At 45.0% G+C, this 21,675-nt stretch overlaps 1 protein-coding gene across 7 annotated transcripts in view; it reads right to left on the bottom strand.

Annotated features, from left to right (window-relative positions):
* Positions 1-21,675, bottom strand: part of CROCC2 (ciliary rootlet coiled-coil, rootletin family member 2) — an 85,849-nt gene that overhangs the window by 41,720 nt on the left and 22,454 nt on the right. For all 7 annotated transcript variants that reach the window (XM_083443066.1, XM_083443067.1, XM_083443068.1 and 4 more), the window contains 14 exons: positions 20,943-21,140; positions 18,804-18,900; positions 18,514-18,603; positions 17,700-17,915; positions 16,774-16,973; positions 15,132-15,314; positions 14,596-14,740; positions 11,908-12,054; positions 8,299-8,529; positions 6,114-6,307; positions 5,444-5,571; positions 4,354-4,523; positions 1,769-1,948; positions 692-826 (listed from right to left, as the gene is read on the bottom strand). In XM_083443066.1, the coding sequence (XP_083299192.1) occupies positions 692-826; positions 1,769-1,948; positions 4,354-4,523; positions 5,444-5,571; positions 6,114-6,307; positions 8,299-8,529; positions 11,908-12,054; positions 14,596-14,740; positions 15,132-15,314; positions 16,774-16,973; positions 17,700-17,915; positions 18,514-18,603; positions 18,804-18,900; positions 20,943-21,140 (2,314 nt within the window). The remainder of the gene's footprint in view (positions 1-691; positions 827-1,768; positions 1,949-4,353; positions 4,524-5,443; positions 5,572-6,113; positions 6,308-8,298; positions 8,530-11,907; positions 12,055-14,595; positions 14,741-15,131; positions 15,315-16,773; positions 16,974-17,699; positions 17,916-18,513; positions 18,604-18,803; positions 18,901-20,942; positions 21,141-21,675) is intronic.

The raw sequence follows: 21,675 nt of genomic DNA, 5'->3' as shown, positions 1-21,675 counted from the left end.
TCACATGTAGCACTTTTTCCACTCCACTACAGTTTGCCTTCTGCCCAAAACTATGTTACTTGTCTCACTGTTCACTGTGGCAAAATAATGTAACTTACACAATTTACAAAAAATAACTATGCCAATGATGTAAATTACATTGTAATTATGTTAGTTTACCACACTCCAATGCAAAGGAAACAGAATGAGAATGGGGTGGGGAAGGTTTGACATAATTAATCACATATCATTTGTAAATTGAAAGCAACAACAGTGAATACTGATCATATTTGTGGGGTTGATTTCTGTTCCAGGCATGGGGTAAATGAGCAAACATCAGTAATTTTAATCCTGCATCTGTTTTCATCAATATTCTCCAACATCCCTAATAACAACAGAGCTGCAGCTGAGGGAAAAGAGATGTGGCAATCTATTTCTGGGTTCCTTGAAGTGCTGCATGTTAAAGCACAAAGTGTTGCTTATGACCCCATAAAGTTCCACTTCCCCTTTTCTGTTTATATTTCTGCTGGAAGTAAACATGTTTTTCATTTTATTTTCCCGCAGGTATGTTTCATTCCTTCTCTTAATTGTCAGTTGATCATAGGCTGAGTTAGGAATTTCAGGAGATGGCAATACCCCACCACTATCTTGCTAGGCATTTCAATATTTGCATTCCCTGCCATGGAAAAAAATCACAAAGCCCAGAGTTCACCTTGTCTTGCTCCTGGCGGTTCAGAGCTTCCAGCTTCACCCGGTCAAACTCTGACCTGGCAACTGTGAGTTCGCGTTGTGACTCACTGAGCTTTTCTAAAAGGATATTCTTCTCTGCTTCCTTCTTGGACAAAGCCTGGAGGTAGAAAGGAAACCCTCACATATGTAAACAATATTCATAATGCCCTGGAAATTACATTTTTATTATTTATTATTAGCATTTGTTGGGCACCCCATAACACGAGTCCTAAGGATGGCTCATACCATGGTACCTCGGGTTACATACGCTTCAGGTTACATACACTTCAGGTTACAGACTCCGCTAATCCAGAAATAGTACCTCGCGTTAAGAACTTTGCTTCAGGATGAGAACAGAAAACATGCTCCGGTGGCGCGGCAGCAGCAGGAGGCCCCATTAGCTAAAGTGGTGCTTCAGGTTAAGAACAGTTTCAGGTTAAGAACAGACTTCTGGAATGAATTAAGTACTTAACCCGAGGTACCACAGTAAAGGTAAAGGGACCCCTGACCATTAGGTCCAGTCATGGACGACTCTGGGGTTGTGGCGCTCATCTTGCTCTACTGGCCGAGGGAGCCGGCGTACAGCTTCCGGGTCATGTGGCCAGCATGACTAAGCCGCTTCTGGTGAACCAGAGCAGCACACAGAAACGCTGTTTACCTTCCTGCTGGAGCGGTACCTATTTATCTACTTGCACTTTGACGTGCTTTTGAACTGCTAGGTTGGCAGGAGCAGGGCCCGAGCAACGGGAGCTCACCCCATCGAGGGGATTTGAACCACCGACCTTCTGATTGGCAAGGCCTAGGCTCTGTGGTTTAACCCACAGCGCCACCTATAGCAAGAAATAAAATACATGGGCTCAAGAGGGAAACACATGTGATCCTTTAGGCTCCTGTTCCCAACTCCAACAACCCTAACCATTATCCATGCTGGCTGGGCACAATGGTTAGAGCTGTGGCAGTAGTGTTACACAGACAGTGGCCTGGTTTATACCTCACGCTAAGCCAAACCATGGCTTGAAAGCAGCTAGCTTACTTCCCACTAATGTTACTCTCTTCTCACCTTCTGTTTTTCATTCTCTAGCAGGAGGAGGCTTTCATCCCGGTTCTGCTGCAAAGAGAGGATCTCCTCCATGAACTCCCTTTTTTCAGCTTCATACTTGGATGCCAGTTCTTCCCTCTCTTGCTGAAGATGATGCACAACCTCGTCTTTCTCCTCAATCAATGCCAGATGCAGGGCCTCCTGGTGTCAGCAGAGCAGGAAGTCATCAGGTAAACTAGTTTAAATATGCTCAGAGTCGAGAGTGGATTTCATGCTCTTTATTCAGCTCATAGTGGTGAGGAGGAATGAAAGTTCCCCCACAGTATCTGCTTTATATACGTTATTTACACAATGGGCTGCTCGTGATTGGCTAATTCTGGAATTCTCCTGTAGGCCAATCAGGTTGTGGATTCACTTCCATCTGGAGCTGGATTGGGTGGCTCCTGCAGACCAATCATACTGCTGCATTGTTCTAGGACCAATCAGACTGCTGCATTCTGAATCCTATTGTTCTAGGACCAATCAGACTGCTGCATTTTGGATCCTATTGTTCTAGGACCAATCAGACTGCTGCATTTTGGATCCTATTCAACTCAGTACATAACACTAGTATCCAGGGGTGTTGCAAGAATGGGATCATGGGGCACAGACCCCCACCCAAACTTTTTCTAAATGTACTGAGTGTTTCTGGTAGATGGTGAATTTGGGAGAAATTGAACAGGAGTGATCTTAGTTAACTGAGCAGGATATTATTTAATTTTGTGGGAATAAATTATCTAGAGAAGAGGGGGAATTGAATGGGAATTGAATTAATTTGGAGCAGGATTAATTGGGAGAAATGAAGAGGAACTGATTGGGGCTAGGATCCAAATTAATGGAATGATTTATCTGGGCTTATTTTGATTGGAAATTTGTTGGTTTTCCTACTGTGACATTTAAATTCTACATTTGCATCTGTACATATATATTAGTATATTCATATGTTATGCAGAGTTGTGTCTGTAGCCTTTTGCCCTGAGTCTTTTAAGCACCTAGCAATGCTCCTATTGGTGTTGAACACAAGCAAGTTCCTTGCCACCAAATCCTTATCTCCAGTGCCTGCCTCAGATTTCCAGTCTCAAACATATTCAAAGCAGTTCAAAGAAACCATGACAGAGTCTAACAGGACTCCAGTGAAAAGGAAACCACCCAAATGTGGTACATCCTGTAATTAGAATCCAGTTTGAATCATTTAATACACATGTATATTTGACAGGTATAAAGGTATAAAGGCCATACCTATTTGACAGGTATAAAGGCCATACCTATGTAGAAATCACAGCTGCCTATATACAGGTAAAAGAGCGCTGCATATAAATGTAAGATAAAGGTAAAGGACCCCTGGATGTTTAAGTCCAGTCAAAGGCAACAACAGGGCGCAGCGCTCATCTCACTTTCAGGCCGAGGGAGCCAGCGTTTGTCTACAGACAGCTTTCCATGTCATGTGGCCAGCATGACTAAACCGCTTCTGGCACAATGGGACACCATGAAAAGTGCCAGAGTGCACAGAAATGCTGTTTACCATCCCACCACAGCGGTACCTATTTATCTACTTGCACTAGTGTGCTTTCAAACTGCTAGGTTGGCAGAAGCTGGGAAAGAGCAATGAGAGCTCACTCTATTGTGCGGATTCAAACCGCCGACCTTCCGATTGGCAAGTACAAGAGGCTCAGTGGTTTAAACCACAGCGCCACCTGCGCCTCCCTTATAAATGTTAAGTATTATTATTAACACATTTTATCATTTCTTCAAGGACCTCAGGGTAGTGTACATGTAGTTTCCCTTCCCTTTATATTCTTACAAGAACCCTTTCAGGAAGTTTAGGCTGAGATACAATGACTAGTGCATTGTCATGGCTGAGGAGAAATTTGAAACCATGTTTCCCTATTCAAGTACCAGCCATTATACTACACCACTGCTCAACACTGTTATTACTAGGAAAAGAGCTACTCCTTATTAACGGGTATTATGAAGGAAGCATTCAAATTTATACCACATGAGTGTTCTTCACAACTCATTCAATATATGTATACAACTTGTGATGTGCTTGGAAATCAGCTCCTATCATCTCAAGTAGTCTTGAAACCACAACAACTCACAGTATAGAGGAGAAAGAACAGTTATACAGTCTCTCTCAGCACCAATGGTTGCTAGCTTCACCACTACCACATCATCATCATTATTATTATTATTATTATTATTATTATTATTATTATTATTATTATATTAACATTGGCATGTTGGGAGCTGCTACATAACTAGACTGGAGTGGGCAAACAGCAATCATCAGACAGGTTGACAGAGCACTTTAATCTACTTGAACTGTACATACCTAAATATCCAGTATGCACTCAAGTCCCTCCCACAAAATAATAACAGTCTGGAGTCACCCAGAACCCTCTCGTTGCTCTAATGACAATGAAAGTGACTTACTATTGAACACTAGAACTAGATTTGGTTAGTGGACATGGCAATTTTCTAGTACCCAGCTTTCACTCATTTCAACCATCACTGACAGTGGACCGAAGGATTTGGCCGCATAAGGGTTAGGAGTCTTCAGCACTGACCTTCTCTTTTCTGAGGCGCTCGAGGTCCTCCTCAAAACCCAGCTTCTGGTTCTTTATGACCTGTTGGAACCCTTGTTGCTCCTCAGTTATCTGGAGCTTCAACATCTCTATTTCTCGCCTCAGTGTGGTTTCCCGAAGCTCAAGTTCATGCTGGGCTTTTCCCAATTCCCCTATGAAAGAAAACAAACACCATCCAGGACAGATCCTTGGGCAACTTTTCAGTATAGGCTGTGACAACAAATTGTTTCTTCAACAGAGGGAACAATTCAGCAAGCAGTTATTTCAGCTTCATTGCTGTCATTTTTTAAGAAAGAGGCTTTAAAAGTCTCTTGCACCCACACTGCTTTTTATAAAATATCATTTTTATAAATTGTATTTTTGCACTGATATGTTTTATTGCATCTGGCTTTATATATGTGGTTTTAACCAAGATGTAAGCCATCACAAAAAGATAGGATAAAACAAGTAAGTCTGGAAACCTGTTCATTGGCTGATCTTGATGCAAAATTATGTTAAATGGTAATTTGAATGTGTGTCACCAATAACCAGTTATATAATAATAATAATAATAATAATTTTATTGTTGTTGTTGTTGTTATTGTTGTTGTTGTTGTTGTTATTATTATTATTATTATTATCATTATTATTTGTACCCCACCCATCTGGCTGGGTTTCCCCAGGCACTCTGGGAGGCTTCCAACAAAGATTAAGAATACATTAAAATGTCACACATTAAAAACTTCCCTGAACAGGGCTGCCTGTATAATCAGGTATAGTCAGGTATAGTCAGATAACAGGTGAGGTGGTTTTCTAAAAAAAATTTATTGGGCAGTTTCAGTGGTATCCTAACCATTTAACAATGGCTGTATACATACCATACGTTTAAAACACATGTCTTCTGTCAAAGACTCCTAGGAACTGTATTTTACCTTTTACAGAGCTATGCTTCCCAACACTCTTAACAAACTAGTTCCCAGAATTCTTTGGGGGAAGCCATGTGCTTTCAATGTATGGTTTGTGCACACCTTAATAATTTAAAGCGAAGATTCCATGGAGTTTTGAATCAGACTGAATAATGTGTGTACTATACCTTGAAGAGCCTTTCTGGCAAGCTTGATGCCTTGGTTCTCTCCTTCTAGTTGTTCCTTGCGAGCTTCCAGCTGTGCTGCCAGTTCTTGTGCCTCAAAAAGGCTGGTTTCCAGGGACTCCTTCTCCACTCTAAAGCACATCAGGAAATAATCAAGGCCAGTCAATTAAGCTGTCAATGCCTGGATTCTACAGGCATCTATTTATCCACTACCCCAGAAAGCTTGTTGGCACCAATGATCCCCATCCACCACAGGTACTCTGCCAGCCCTGCTCATCCACAGGAAGTCCAGAGACCAGGAAATGTGCAACAAATAAAAGGGCACCTGCCTGCAGGTTTACACTTAGCTAGCTTCCTGTGCTTCTCATTTAGCGCAGAAGCACTGAACTGAGGGGCATAGGCAGTTGCTGCCTGGACAGGCCAGAAGGGAAAAGGGAAAATATATATTTGACTGAAACAAAGAGCAAGGCTGAAACCAAGACACTGAGCCTGTTATGAACTATGGTATGGTGTACAAGTGAAGCATATCCACAGGCTTACGCTTTAAAACAGGGTGAAGCAAGGCTTACTGGCTTAGGTTGCATGACTTTGCCTCATGCCACCCCTCCCTTAAGTTAATTTGCATGCCAGTCTTCAGGAGACCACCAGTTGTTTCATAGCCACTGGGCATTACCTGAGAGCATCTGCCTCCTCTGTTAACAACTTCTTGTGCCTCTCCAGCGCAGTGAGCTCCACAACCACCTGTGCCTTTTCCTTAGCCATGTCTTCCTTCTCTTGCAGCGTACGGAGCAAGGAGTCTGCTTGCATCTCCATCTCTCGGTGGCTCTGGGCCAGCTGCTCACCTAGAGTTTGCTTCTGGCTGTTCAGCTGGCAAAAAGCAGAGGAAGTGTGTGAGAGAGTAAGAGCAGGAAATTAAGAGCCTAATTAGGATCCTGGCTACACAACCCTGTAAACTGGGGTGGCTTCTCCAAGTGTTGTTAGACTTCAGCTGCCATCAGCCCTGGGCAGCATGGAACATAGGAAACCTCCTTCTACTGAGTCAGAACACTGATCCATCAGGCTCAGGCCTGCCTACACTGACTGGCAGAAGCTTTTCAGGATTTCAGAGAGTGTTCTCTCTTCCACAGTGACCTGGAGATGCTGGGGCCTGAACCTGAGTTCTTCTGCATGCAACATAGTAGCTGGACCACTGAGCTACAGTCCTTCCGCTCAGTGGTCAAAGACGATGGCTGAGGAGTTGTCATCTAACAATGTATGGAGAACCACCAGCTTTCCATCCCTGATATAAAACACTCCTCTTAAGGGCAGTAGTTTGGCAGAGCTGTGCCTCTGTCAGGGACTGGCAGGGTGCTGAGGAGTGCGTGGCAGATGCCACAGGGTCAGAGGCTGCCCCAGGGGAAGGGAACAGCAATTTATGGGGTTTGGTGCCTCCTGTGAGGCAGCACTCAGAGCTGGAGGGAGGGAAGAGTCTGAGCAGAAGGACACTGTGTTAAAAAACCACAGGGGCCTAATTTGAATAGTAGAATGCCTGCCATCTGGTGGGTGGAGCTTTTGTGTTGTGCTCCGGAATCGGCCCCTCCCTTCAGGTGTCCAGTTTAGTTCAGTTAGAGAGGCCAACTGTCATTCTTGCCTCATGATGTTTTAGTTTCTCTCAGATAGTATGTTATTTTCTTTATTATTAAAGCTTTGTTTGACATATATGTGAGCCACTTACTTTTCTGAAAGAAAAGAAACTCTACCGAAGAATGGTGGAATATCCTAAACTGTGTGAATGAGGGGATATTCCCAGTCTGACAGGAGGATTGATTTTTTATTTTATTTTAATCACCCCACCCTCCACCACAGAAAGAGAAGAGAGGGTGAATGACACAGGTCAGGAACTGGGGCTGGAGTAAGGGCAGGAGTGTATGAGAAGTCACAGGTTGCTTGTGCTCGCCCCGTCAGATGCCGGTCCTTAAGGTCAGGTGGAGGTGTGGTTATGCTGTTGCTCCACCAGTCTAGCTCAGAACACCAGCCTGAGGAGGGGAAGCCAGCTACTGAAGTCGGCAGAAGTTTGTGTGTGTTTTCTCTGTGCACCAAAGGTGCACCGTAAGTGTGTGCTTTGTCAATAAAGAATTAAACTACCAGCCGTATTTGTCAATAAAGAATTAAACTACCAGCCGTCCTTGGGCTGAGTGTGCTTAGGACAGCCTCTGAACTCAGTGCTTCTTCTGGACAAGAATCCCAAAATGGTTTGTTTGGATCAACTGTATTGCAGAAGCTTTGCCGAGTGTATCGCCAAGATGTGCTCTTGTGTCAGGGCCAACCTAGTTATTATGAGCAACCATCTGAATCAACAAGTGGCGTTTCTCACTGGAACCTTTCGCATATTATATTCTTAAATTTATTTATAAAAGTCTTTTTATATCGGAGTAACAGATCCAAGCACAATAACACTCGAGCACAAGTTATATCTCTACTGTGATCAGAGCTCAATTGGCAACTGAAATGCAATACTGTATAATGCTTTCAACACATCAAACCTCTGCATTTCCAGCAGATCAAACCTGCCAAACCAATATGTTAGCAATCATTGGGGTTGCGGGGTGGGGGGTGAGGAATGCCAAGTGATGCACTCCTGCTTCCCACAACTTTTGCAACCAGGAAAGCAACCGAAGGGCCAAGTTTTTGTAATTCACATAATTTACTCCAAATCTCATGTTTGGCTGCAACAGGAAAGACTTAGTGATCTATCATGCCCCATTTGTCCCCTCCCCAGCAGAGTACTCAACCAGGAAGACAAAAGTCCTCTCTTATTCACATCCTTACTGTATCCTGAGGCAATGAAAAGGTACTGTGTTCTGCCCTCTGTTTCATACCTGCATTATTTGGTCCTGAAACTGGATTCTCTCCCTGTGGAGCGAGGCCACTTCCCCTTCCAGTCTCTCCTGCTTCTCTTCTGAGGCCTTGAAGTTCTGCTCCAGCCCCTGCTTCTCTGCCCTCGTGTGCATCAGTTCTTGCTCCAAGTGGGCCAGCTGCTCACGCCAACCGGCTTGCTCTTGTTCCAGCTCCCGCTTCCTACTCGAAAGCCTGCTCTTCTCCTCTTCAAGCTGCACAACAAGAGGAAAGACGGGGGTTTGCAGGCTCTAAAAGTGGCGGGGGGAGATGATCCAGCAGAAAAACAAAAGGTGGGCTAGCCTTGGCAGAAAGGGAACGAGGACACATCCTTATGGCACTTTCAAACACGACCCCTGGATTTATTGTTGAATTTGAATGTGCAATCATTAGCACAGAAGAGAAAATGGGAGGGACACCTTCTGTTATTCAAATGTATATTCTGGTCAATGGGGGGGGGGTTATTTTGCTTTTGCATTTGTGGTAAAAACCAACTTGGGAAAAATCTGATTACGTTTCAAGTGTAAAAATAGAGCAATAGCTCCTTTTTTTTGCCATTTCTCTCCACCAACACAGAGATTCAAAGGACCAAATTATGGTCTAGCTTGCACATCTCTAGGACATGGGTGCTGCTGTGGTCTAAACCACTGAGCCTCTTGGGCTTGCTGATCTGAAGGTCGGCGGTTCGAATCCCCACAACGGGGTGAGCTCCCGTTGCTCGGTCCCAGCTCCTGCCAACCTAGCAGTTTGAAAGCATGCCAAAAAGTGCAAGTAGATAAATAGGTACTGCTCTGGCGGGAAGGTAAACAGTGTTTCCATGCGCTGCTCTGGTTTCGGTGTTCTGTTGCGCCAGAAGCAGCTTAGTCATGCTGGCCACATGACCTGGAAAAACTGTGCGGACAAACACGGTCTCTAAAGCGAGCTGAGCGCCGCAACCCCAGAGTCATCTGTGACTGACCTTAACTGTCAGGGGTCCTTTACCTTTACTTTTTTGCACGTCTCTTCAAACTAAACATTGATTTAAAGGAGAACACACAGTGTAGTCGTACACACACCGCTGACATCATGACTCTTCTCTCCTCCTTCTCCTGCCGCGTTGACAGGAGCTAACCCATGGTCTGGCTTAGCGTTATGTCCAAACTCAGGGTTGTGGCTTATTTCTCTCCAAACAAAGCATGAATTATAAACGATGTTTGCTCTTGGCTTACAGCTCATGGGTAGAGCTAAAAGAAGGCAGTGGTTTCTGTTCCAACTTGTGCTTGTCAGAATCAGCGCTGTTTCTTTTTCAGTGCAGTTATTTGTTTTGCTGATCAGTATTTAACATAAGTTTACATAAGTATTTGTAAACCTTCAATGTAAAGGAAATGTTAAAGCAATGCTTTTTTTTTAAGTCATTCATTGCATACCATTTGCAGAGTTAGAAAAGCAACACAATGCGAACCAATACTGATCAGACTCACTTGACAGAATTCCATCCCTGACCACAAACGAAATGTGTGGACTGCACCAATTTCTGCTTTTTTTTCTGTTTTCATCAGAATTTTACAACACCCCTACTTGTAGTTTGTTTGGGGGAAACAACTCATGAGTTCAGATATACTCCTAGCAGTGTGCCAACAACAGAAGGAGTGGAGTGGAGCCAAATGCCTGCAGTTTCAGCAGTGTGCACCAGCATCCACCTTTAAACCTTAAGTTTAGTTTAATTATTGTTTGAGGTGACATGCAAATGAGGCCTAAATGTGATATAAATTGTGTGAGTGCAATTAACACATTTTAGAAAACCTAAACGACAGTCGCAGGGCAGGGGAAGAGGGGAAAACAGCAATGAGACCACAAGATACGGGAAGGGTTTATCCTTCTCCACTTGTACTCCAAATGAAAATTGGCTTCCCAAGCTGCTATTTGAAGAAGGAAGGATGCCTCCCCATTCTCTGCACTGTCTTTGTGTGTGTGTGTCTTTGGTTGCTATTCACAATTTTAAAAATATGCACATTAATTGGATTCAGCCCATTAAAAGCACATCTAGATTGAACCAAACCTCCTACCATCAGTTCTCATTCTACTCCCTTTGTTTGGGCCTGGTTTTGCTCACATACTGTACTCCAGTGGACATATCAAAATGACCTTCTAGTAAAGTAAATCCACTTAAGTCAGCTCAGTTTCTGATTCACAGTTTCAACAGTGCAGAAACTTTGGGGGTAATTCTGGACTCCGGATTTTCCTTAGGTTTTCATTTGCTTCCCTTCCTTACCCACCCCGTCCCCCACTTGCACAAATCAATGGTGACAGGAAAGGGTTTACTTTACTTTCTCCCCAAACTGAGCAGGCGCTTCAATGAGGGCACAGTCTTGAAGGCTACGATAGCCGTGCTTGGGTGAATTTTCCCATGTGCTTGTTGTAGGCAGCTTACAAGCTTCCATTAGGCAGCAATCGCATGCTTGAAGTCTTCCGGAAGTTATAAATGCTGTTGGCATAAGCTGTGGAGTGTGTGAGCACTCTTGAGTCCCCCCCATTTCAGGCCTCACTGCAAGTTACAAGCTCTTGGCGGTTACAAGCCCTGCAGGGATGATGGTGCTCATGAGGCCGAAAGCTTTCTGGCACACCATGGGTTTAAAGAGGCTGACAGGAAAGTGTGCATTTTGGCAGCCAGCGAAACCACTGAGGAGAGCTTTGTTTGCTCTGAGCAAGGGACACTCAGGGACTGACAGGCAAACCGGGATTCAGGGCATGTTCTTCCAGGATATGGCTACCATAGTTTTAGCATAAAAAAAAGCTTAGACTAGGATTCAGGGCAGTTGTATTTTGTTTTTGAATTTGCATCTGACAGGGCCAAAGAAGATGAGACAACAGAAGTCCATTATTGGATCTTCCATATTTTTACACTTTTGTAGAAAGTGATGGTGGTGTGTGTGTGTGTGTGTGTGTGTTGGAATGGGACCCTGGTACTAAGGGAGGAGAAGATTAGCTCTCTCCAACACATACACCATTTTCCTGATGATCACCCCCTTTCCCCAGTTGCTGTTTGCCCTATGAGGGAAAATGTACAGTATCATACAAAAATGCTATACTAACGGGATAAACAATAGCTTCAGGGAGTTTTCACAGGTATGTTGGCATTGTGAATGGGGGTGAGAGGGTAACAGACCCCCTCCCAGCAACAGTGTCCCAATTCAATATCCCTACTCCTCCCCACACCTTGTAGACAGCTGTTTTTTACATTTTACACTAATGAGAGATTCAATTATATTCTCCTTTAGTTTAACTCTCATTCTGTCACAAGGCAGAGACAGTACTACTCGAAGGTTCACAGCAGTTTCCTGCCATCTTCCAAACACAACTAGAAGTGATAATTTTAAATATTGGGCTCTGCTAAATCATTTGCAGCATGCTGTTTGTAGCCCTTAAGGTGACTGTTATACCAGGGGTACAATCTGTTATCTCACCCTCCACCACAATTAAAGCTGACTCAAATCCTCTGCCAGAGGTAGTTGACTCCACTTGCCCAATGGTAGGGCCATCTGTGCCTACATGCTCACATAAGCAGCGGCTACACTCAGCTACACCCTCTGCTACATCCTGGCTGTCTTTGTTACCTGTAGAATTATGCGGTTGAGGCTGACTTTGTCATGAGCCAACCCTTCGTTCAGAGCACCCATCTTGGCTAACGAGTCTCTCAGCACAGCTTCTTCCGATTTCATCTTGTGTATGGAGAGCTCAAGGTTAGCATTGGTGGCTTTAACCTGAGGAGGAAATTGAGATACTGAATTTCACCCTCAACTCCAGGCTGCTTCCCTTTCAAGGCATAGCAATGGTGCCTCAGATGAGAAGCTATACTTTAGGGAACAGAGATCCATAAACTCATGCCTAATTAACTTTATGGGGTAATCCAGATTTGACGATAGATAGGCAGCCTTTTCCATGGAAGAAATGGGTTGGTTGTGGAATTTATACATTAAATCAGCTGGACGGCATTTTGGTTGTCATCTTTCATATTGCCGGTTAAATAACATTTACTGAGTGCTGAATGGCAGCATCTTCAATTGCATCTGTTGGTGTCTATTTGTGGACTGTGTGCCTTGGGTGCTTCAGCATCTCCTAAATGGTTAGATCAAATTATTGGATCTTCTCAGAAAGCTAAATCCACAAATGCTGCTTATAAATGCTTATTGGACGTTTATAAAGTAGATTTTAGGAACTTGGGCGAGTTGTGGAATAGGTAATTAGAATGTGCTATAAAACCCAAACAATGGAAAACTACTTTACAGTCTGTCCTGAAAGTTTCTCTAGATTTGAAATTGAGACTGAGCCTGCAAAAACAAAAAGTTTCATGAATACTAGACTCCACAACATTTGTACAGGAAGACACGGTCCAATCCAGATAGATGCTGGAAGCGTAATGCTAAAAGGGCCTTGTTGAGGCATATGATGTGGGCACGTCCAGTGATATATATTATTTTTGGTCTGAAGTTGCTGTCCATGTAAATTTTGCATGGGCAAAATATTTGATATTTGCAGATGTTCAGGTACTTTTAAACTATATTACTATAGCTTGAGGATTAATAGCAGGAAAACAAAAGTGAATGTTTTGAACTTTTATGGCCAAGAGACTTATACTTCAAACCTGAAAGAATAAATACCCACTGTCCATTATGTAGTGGTCTGAGGACCTCCTCTCTTTTGCCACGTTTGAGCATTTTTTATTATTACTGTGTGTGTTTAAAAATCTATCCTTGAGGTTTTTTCTTTGTTAAATGTATCTGTATCTGTATCTGGCCCGTGCCAAACTTTTTTAAAAGGATCTATTTGTCCATTCCACATTCAATTTAATACCAATCAGTGCCTTTAAAACACACACACAAAAAAACACCCTGAAACTAAGAAAGAGAAGAGGGAATCCTTAGCATTTGTGCATACAAAAGTTAACACTATTTTTCTCTTTAAGATCAAGTTCATTACATAACCAGGCAATATTATGTTAGGAAAATATAGTTTCCCCCCTGAAAGTTCATTCTAGCCAAAGTGTGGGTGGCAAAGAGATCTGCTACTCACTTCAGCAGAGCCAATCTGAGCTGCTAGGGCAGTGTTCACAAGAGTGTTTTACCAAAATAGTTACTCATTCAGGGCCTGCCCTAACACTTTATTGGACCATGGCCTTGGCAGGCACATTATTTCCAAGAAAAGAGATTAAACTTAGCACACAGTTTACTGTTTTCAAATATCAAGTCCTGATGATGTGATGGCATGCAATGGCACCTCACCCACAGTTCCGCTTTCCCCTTAAAACATAAGGGACCAAAGCTGTCAGGAATGAAATTTAGTTCTTCTAGGGTGCTGGACTGTCTCAGACTCAGCAATGCTGCCCTCCTGGCTCAGTCTCTGGGATTCACAGTCAACTGTCAGCATTGGCTATCAAGATACAGCAGCTATGATTTTACATTCATTCTCTTTCCCCTTCCTCAATACCAGGCACTAATAGAAGCCCACGCGGAAAGCAAATATTCGGTGACATTTTCCAGAGTAAAAGGGCACTGTGCCTTTCTGCCTGGCATGGCTTTGCAATAAACCAAGCTCCTGAGACTTTTGGCAAGGGGCTTTTCCATAAAACCTTGGAACCCAACCATTACAGATCTATGGCCTTAGCCTGGTGGGACAATACTAGCCTCTCCCTCCAGGCTCCCTGGTACTAGAAGTGGACAGTAACAGGCTACCAGTTGCACTAAGCTGCTGTTATTATTACTTTGCATGTTGCCCAGGTAACTCTTATTATGGGTGGCTAATAAACTGAATTAACGATGATTAAAAACACATTTCCTGAAAAGTTCAAGGTGGCTAAACAAGAAATATACAAAAGCAGTAAATGTTGTACAACTTGTGCTTTGTACCTTTGCCTCCCAAGTCTTTGTCCTTGCTGCCAGTCGAGTCCTGCCTTTGCACAACCTCTGCACTTAGCCACTGCCTGTTCCTATCCTTGACTTTGGACAATCCCATATTTTGTTCTTAAGGCTGTCGCCTCTTTTCTTTAATTGGCTTCCTTTCCCATCTGACTACACAAGACTATGTGTGATAAAATCCTTTTATAGCTTTTACAATGCTATATGTAATTACTTCACATATAGAAAAGTCAAGATTTTGTTTTCCAAGAAAAGCAAATAGATGCTGGGGTTGGGGGCCATGTCAGTAATAGTTAGAAACATAAAGGAGGAGGACAATATCCTCAGTTAAGGCAACAGACAGGAGGAGAGTTATTTGGCATATGGAATGTGCCTACTGGCCACCCTTACTTTGGAAAGTGCTCCGCTCAAGCCTTCCTTCGCACTCTCTAGCATATCCTTCTCCAGCATGGCTTGGTTCAAAGACTCCTTGACTGTCACCAGCTCTTTCTTCAGGGCAGACATCCTTTCCTCAAGCTGCTCCAGGGATCTTTGCCTGAGGAAGAAGAAAAGGTCTACCTATGCCTTGCACCAGCCAAGCCAGATTACACTTAACTCACTGTGCCGATACACCTTGGGATGCCAATTAATGTCGTTGGGGTTCAATTTTTTATTTCCATTATTACAGCTATCTTTCATGACCACATCCTTCTTGTTCCCCGGCAACTGGCATTCAGAGGCTCACTGCTTCTGAAGCAGAAGACAGCTAGCATGACTTGCAGCGCTGATAATTCACACGAACTACGCCCAACATTATTAGCAAAGGCTATCTATCTGCCCAAGTGTGAGAATCTGGAAAAAAGACCTGCCATGTCTTTGAAGACCAGCACAGAGAGCAGGATTGCCTTCTGCATCAAAGTACTAGGAACACAACTGCAGCATCTCACCCCCGCTCCAGCTCCTTCTTCGTTCTCTCCCTTTCCTTAATGATATCCTCCTTCTGTTCTTCCAGGAGTTTTCGCTGTCTCTGCAGCTCTCCATTCATAGTCTTCAGCCGCTCCACCTCCAGATAGGAGGAATCGAGCTGCTGATTAAGGCTTTCCACTGCCATTTCTGCGGCCTCCTTCTCTCTGGGGAGTGAAAAAACAAACAAAATATAAGCAACCTGGGGTCAAGATAATGCACCCTGAAAACGGGCCCCAGTTTGTCTTGGGGTAGAAATACATGCTCTGCTTCCTCCACATGCTTTTAGTGACCAACCGCCATTTCTCTTTTGCAAGTAGGTGGGCTTAGTTTCTTGCAGAGAAGGGGCAGGCAGGAGGAAGGCAATTAATCCTGCCCCACCAAAGGCCTTGAACAGAAAAAAAAGTTTTCCAGCGGCAGGGGACAAAATCATAGAAACATAGTGCAAAGCAACTAAAAGCCATCCATTCAGACCTCTGCCAAAAGCCAGGAGCACTGAATGCTGCAATCCAGACTCAAATATGCTGTAACATGAAATGTACCTGCAGCAAAAATGCCTCTATCAACCTACCTGTCTGCCTGCCTTTCCATCTATCCATCCATTGTATTTGTACACTTCTCATACAACTTAGTGCAGCTTTCCCCAACCGGTTGTAGTTCAAAAATATCTGGAGGGCACCAGTTAGGGGAAGGCTGATTTAGTGAATCCTTCAAATAATTTAAACAGGGGCAAGGAGGGGGAGCCTGCCAAAATGCGGCAAAAGTTCTTCTTTTAAATCTCCAACAAGGAACAACAGAGCAGGTGCCATTCCATACTACCCAATGACCTTCCTAGGACAAATTAATTTCACAGATACCCTTTTATATGCGTCCAAGATAAATAACACCGCTGTAATACTGTTGGGGCTAGCGGGGAGAGGCATTTGATAACCTTTGGCAGCAACGAATGCTGATGCATGTTATTCCCAAAGACATTGTTTCATCATCACTTTAAGAATCACTTTACATCTCTTTGGCTGACGACCACAACAGAAATGGGTGCAGAGGTGTGAAATCACATCATCAAAACAAGAGACCCCTTTTTGTTACTATGGAAAAGTGAGTTGTACAATATTCCTCATCCACCCACCAACCCAAGTCAAACTGTATCATGAATGTGCTGCCCTTAGGTAAGCACAGGAGGCTGCCTTATATTGAGTCACACAGCTGGCCTATTTAGTTCAGTATAATCTACACACACCAGCTTTTGCCATTGTGGCACCTCCAGATGTGCTGGCTGGTGCTGATGTGAGTTGCTATTCAAAACATCTGGAGGGGACCAGGTTGGCAGAGGCTGGTCTACGGTGACCAGCAGTGGCTCTCTAGGAGTCTTTCCCAGCCATGCCTGGAGATGCCAAGTACTAAATGCAACACATATGCTCTTATCTCTGGGCTGTGGACCCTCCTCAGATGTGAAGGGATGCAAGGCATAGAGAGTTTCCAGTCAGTGACGCGTCACTACAGAGGGCAATGGCTTCCTTTCTGAGATGCTTATTTGATGGTCACAATCTACTTAACCACCTGAAGGACTGAGTCAGAGCCATGTCACTCAAAAGCATTAACAGATCTGAAGGCTCCCTCTTTCACCTTCCAAGCACCTCCACTGAGGCTTTCCAGCGTTGCAGTTCCCTCCTGCAATCCTCCAGTGACCGGGTCAGCTCTTCATATTCCTGCCTCTCTTCCTGCAGCCGCTGTTTTGCTGCCTGCGCTTCCTGCTGGCAGTCAGCGAGCTGCTTCTTGACAGTTCCTAGGGCATCCTGGCAAGACTCCAGCTGCACACGCAACTCCTGTTCATTAAAAAAAGAGGGAGCAAGCAGGAAGCCCCTTCCACATCATACAACACAATATGCACAGGGGGGGATACCCCATTTAACAGATGGGCAAGTGCTGCAATCAACACCTTCACTGACACTGAGGAGCTGAGTCTCTATAGCCAGGGAAGCCGGATTTTGTAAATAAATACAGAAATCTGTGGTTTAGGTAAACCCAAAATGTGCAGAAGAGGCATTGCATTCATTATCTCTGAAAAATGGTTTTCTGAGCTCCATCATTTGGCTATGCCTCCATCCATGAGGGATATGGACACTAAGAGTGGGTGCAAAAGGGTGTTGCAGCTGTTGCCCTGACAAAGGCCAGGATTGGGGGGTGGGGGTGGGGGTGGGGAGAGTTCCTGTGGCATCAGGTACACCAAGAGCTCCAGGGGGTGGCAGAAGGAGCTGCCAATTTCTCTTGGCGAAATCCAGCAAGGTCAGGGTAGTGTGGGCGAAGCAGCAAAAGTGCCAGACTTGGTGCACCTGCACAGCACCAACCTCACTGTCTCGCCCCTCCCAGTAAACAGCAGCAGTGACGCTGCAGCTGGGAGGCCATTGTTGCAGCGCCTCCTGGTTTCAATACTGTGAAATTTACAGTTTTATACATATTTTGAAATAACTGTGAGGTAGAAGCATTAGATGACTGTATCACTGTACTTTCTCTCTCTAAGATTTATAACTGTAAACTCAGGATATCCAAACCTGTTCGTGCTGCTGTGATTTCTGGATAGCAGCACGAACTGCTTGCAGTGCTGCATTCTGAAGTGATGAAGGGTGTGCCCGGGATGGTGATACCCGCCGGCGGTGGGGAGAGCTGGAGCGCAGAGGGGAGGTCTGCCATAGGGTGTCTTCCTCTGACGAGGTTCTTGTGCTTTCCAAGGAACCGAGTCCTGTGCTCTTGGATTCAGACAAAGCCAGCTAGGAGGAGGGTGGAGAGGAAGTGAATGCCAGTCAAATCAATCACAAGTTGTTGTACCGTAATGAGACTGGGGTTGAACTAAGTGTGTTCCCCGCATCCCCCACCCTATCTCTGTGAGACTATGGTTGTAAGAAGAGACTGCTAAAGAGGCCTGGCAGATTCCAACACAGGTCTATGAGATTTACTGGGTCTGGATCAGGCTAGAGGTTTGTGTCTATGGGTAGAGACTTTACATTTTGGGTATGTTAACACTGCTGGCAGCCACCAATGATGGAAAACAGACTTAGCTCGAGTTTACAGTGACTGCAGACTGCCCACCACTGATGCATGTCCAGAAGCCCAATGGAGGATGGTGAGTACCACCAACAAATAGTGGTAGTGAGAGAGAAAGCAGATGGTGGTCTATAGGTTTCTCTCTCACTATAGAGCCCTTTAATTTCAGCTGGCCTTGTGTAAGAACTTCCAAGTGAATCAAGCATCAATTTCTACTCAAGTTAGATGTCTACCATCAAATTACACAGAGTGTGTCAGAGTTGTCTTATGAATGAATATATAACAATTTAACTGGATTACAGGGTAGGTAAAAGTTCCGCACACCTTTGTGATGCTGTTCAAGCTATGTTGCAAATATTCGATTTCTTCTTTCAGGTCCTTCACCTCTTCTAGATCTCCAGTCTTACTGGCCTCCTAGTGTTCAAAGATAAGCAGTTTCTCAGAAATGGACATGGGGAAAGGGCACAGAAAGTATGAGAAGGCAGGTGTGTGTGGCAGTGCAAGCCAGTGTGTATGTATTAGGCTGTGCATTTTTGTAAGGATGTATATGTCGGTAAGGCTATGTGTGTTTGCCTGAGAGAGTGACAGAAAGGGGGGTTTGTGGGTACGTATACCAATTTCTGAATGTCCATTTTTTGGGCAGAGATGGTCTTCTCTTTCTTTGCGTTCTGTTCTTTAAGTTTATCTCCTAACGTGGTCAACTCTGCAATCCTGTAAGACACAAACCAGGCATAGGTGGCGGATTGATCAGGAGTGAAAACATATGACCTCAAAAGACTCAATTCTTCATACTCTTGGGATCATTAAGCCACAAATTCACACATCACATTAAAAGGATACAGGGTCAGAGGCTGACAACAATTTTTAAAAGCTGAAAGTAGCTTCAGAAAGGCTTCCCTTCCCACTATGTACTGTCCAGGACAAGTCCACACAAGGACTGGGAGAAAGCAGATTCAGCAAGAGGTCTTGGGTTGATGGAGAGAACAGTGAATAAGAATCCGGATGGTGTGGACCCAATTCAAGATCAAGAACCAATGGAGAACAAGAGTTGTCAGATTTACAGTCCTATAGTACCCCCCAGATATCCCAGAGAGCAGACAACTTTTTCCAATAGTTCCTAGGTCCCAGTTCACCTTTACATCCACCCTGGACCAGGCTCCCTTACAGGCTCTGCCCCACTCCCTGAGGAGCAGAGAGCCTCAAAGAGTAGTCTTCTGGGCTAGAACCAAGCACTCCATTGCCTCTCTGTTACTTCTTGCCAGTGGTATTGGTTGCACTGGCAGCTGAGCACTGGGAAGTGTGAAGCCTTTGTTCCTGAGAGCGCTAGTCCCTTCAAGACTCCAGCTTGGGGGCTGCTATCTCCAAGGAACCCACCTTGCAGGGGATGCTGGCTCGAAATGCTCCTTGCTATTCAACTTGGGCACCACCATGCCGGCTTGCATCAATGGCTCTCCTGACCTGGCTGCCAGCTCTTCCTTTGTTTAAGTGCCCTGGTCACTGCTCACTGTTGAGATTGTGACATGCAAATATGTTTCTTTGTTTTGTCCCAATGCCACCTCTGGGTTACCGGAAGCCAAAGCTGGGTATGCATAGACATCACACAGAGTGCCCCCTCCATTAAAATTGCCTTCCATTCTAAGAGAGCCAGTGTGGTGTAGTGGTTAAAGTGTTGGATTAGGACCTGAGGGACTAAGAATATAAGAGGAGCCCTGCTGGATCAGACCAATGGCACATCTAGTCCAGCATCCTGTTCTCACAGTGGCCAACCAGTTGCCCATGCGAAGCCTGTAAGTAGGACAGGAATGCAATAGCACTCTGCCCACCTGTGATTCCCAGCAACTGACAGTGGAGGTAGAACACAGCCATTGTGATTTAGTAGCTGTCAATAGCCTTGTCCTCCGTGAATTTGTCCAATCCTCTTTTAAAGTTGGTGGCCATCACAAGTTCCATAGTTTAACTACATGCCGTTTGAAGGAAGTGCAATCCCAACTCAGCCATGAAGAGCACTGGACGACCTTGGGCTAGTCACCGTCTCTCAGCCTAACCTACTTCACAGGGTTGTTGTCAGGATAAAATGGAGAGGGAGACAAGTGTGTACGCCACCTTGAAGTTTTTGGAGGAAAGGTGGAATATAAATGCAATGACAACAGCAATAACAACAACACATTATTGTGTCATGAATCACAGACCCAGAGAGCTGGACTGTGTCTAATAGGTCATACTCAGGGTGGACCCACTGAAATCCATTGACTTGACTTGACTAACAAGCCCATTGCAATCAGTGGGTTGATTCTACTGGATATAAAGGTAAAGGTAAAGGACCCCTGACAGTTAAGTCCGGTTGCGAACGACTCTGGGATTGCAGCACTCATCTCGCTTTACTGGCCGAGGGAGCCGACGTTTGTCTACAGACAGTTTTTCAGGGTCATGAGGCCAGCATGACTAAGCCGCTTCTGGCAAAACCAGAGCAGCGCATGGAAATGCCGTTTACCTTCCCACTGGAGCGGTACCTATTTATCTACTTGCACTTTGACGTGCTTTCAAAATGCTAGGTTATCAGGAGCTGGGACCGAGCAATGGGAGCTCACCCAATCGTGGGGATTCAAACCGCAGACCTTCTGATTGGCAAGCCCAAGGCTCAGCGGTTTACACCACAGTGCCACCCACGCTGGATATAGCAATGGGCAAACTTTTACCCCACTTTAAAAGTGTGTGCCCCAAAGACCAGAGGCACCTGCAAATGCTCTTCTAACCTGGAGTTCAATTCAGCTTTCTCTCCATCCCACTGGCTCTGCAGCTGGATCATCTCCCGGACTTTCTCCCGAAGCTGCTTCTCCAGCAAACAGGTGGAGCTGCTTTCCGAGAGGCGCAGGTTGGAATCCAAGTTGAGGCAGGCAGTCTGGAGGCGGCGGGCAGCTCTTGCCATGTCGGTCCCTGCCTCAGCGAGACCTCTGGTAACGAGGGAGTAAAAATCTTTTCTCATTCAGCATTCACACATTTTGTCTCTGGCAAGGCCAGCTGAGAGCCAGAAATTCCAGTTGAAAGCTGGGATGGGTTCTATTTAGGGTTAGGCCATAGGGTCACGGTTTTCAGATATAATAACGTAAGAAGAACCTGCTGGATCAGGTAAATGCTACATCTAGTCCAGCATCCTGTTCTTGCAGTGGCCAATCAGGTGCCTGAAGGAAACCCACAAGCAGAACCCAGGCACAATGACCGCTCCCACATCAAATGGCCTTTTGCATGGTCACACACAGCCCCCCGGATCCCAGTGAGACTCCTGGTAGTTCGGGCTGGCTTCATCCTCCCAGGCTGGATACCTGGAGGTCTCCGCCTACCTCAGCCAATCGCCCAATCCTGCCTGAGGAGGCGTTGCCAGGGGATTGGCCAGGTAAGGGGAGGGACCATCCTGCCCACACAACAGAATCTTACCTGTGAAGCAGCAGTTGGTTTCAGAGCTTCTCCCACCCCCCCTCCCTTCTTTGC

This window comes from Podarcis tiliguerta (assembly GCF_965153285.1).
Source record: "Podarcis tiliguerta genome assembly, chromosome: 5".
Lineage (NCBI taxonomy): Eukaryota > Metazoa > Chordata > Lepidosauria > Squamata > Lacertidae > Podarcis > Podarcis tiliguerta.
Note: the sequence above shows the minus strand (reverse complement) of the source record. Positions and strands in the feature narration are given on the sequence as shown.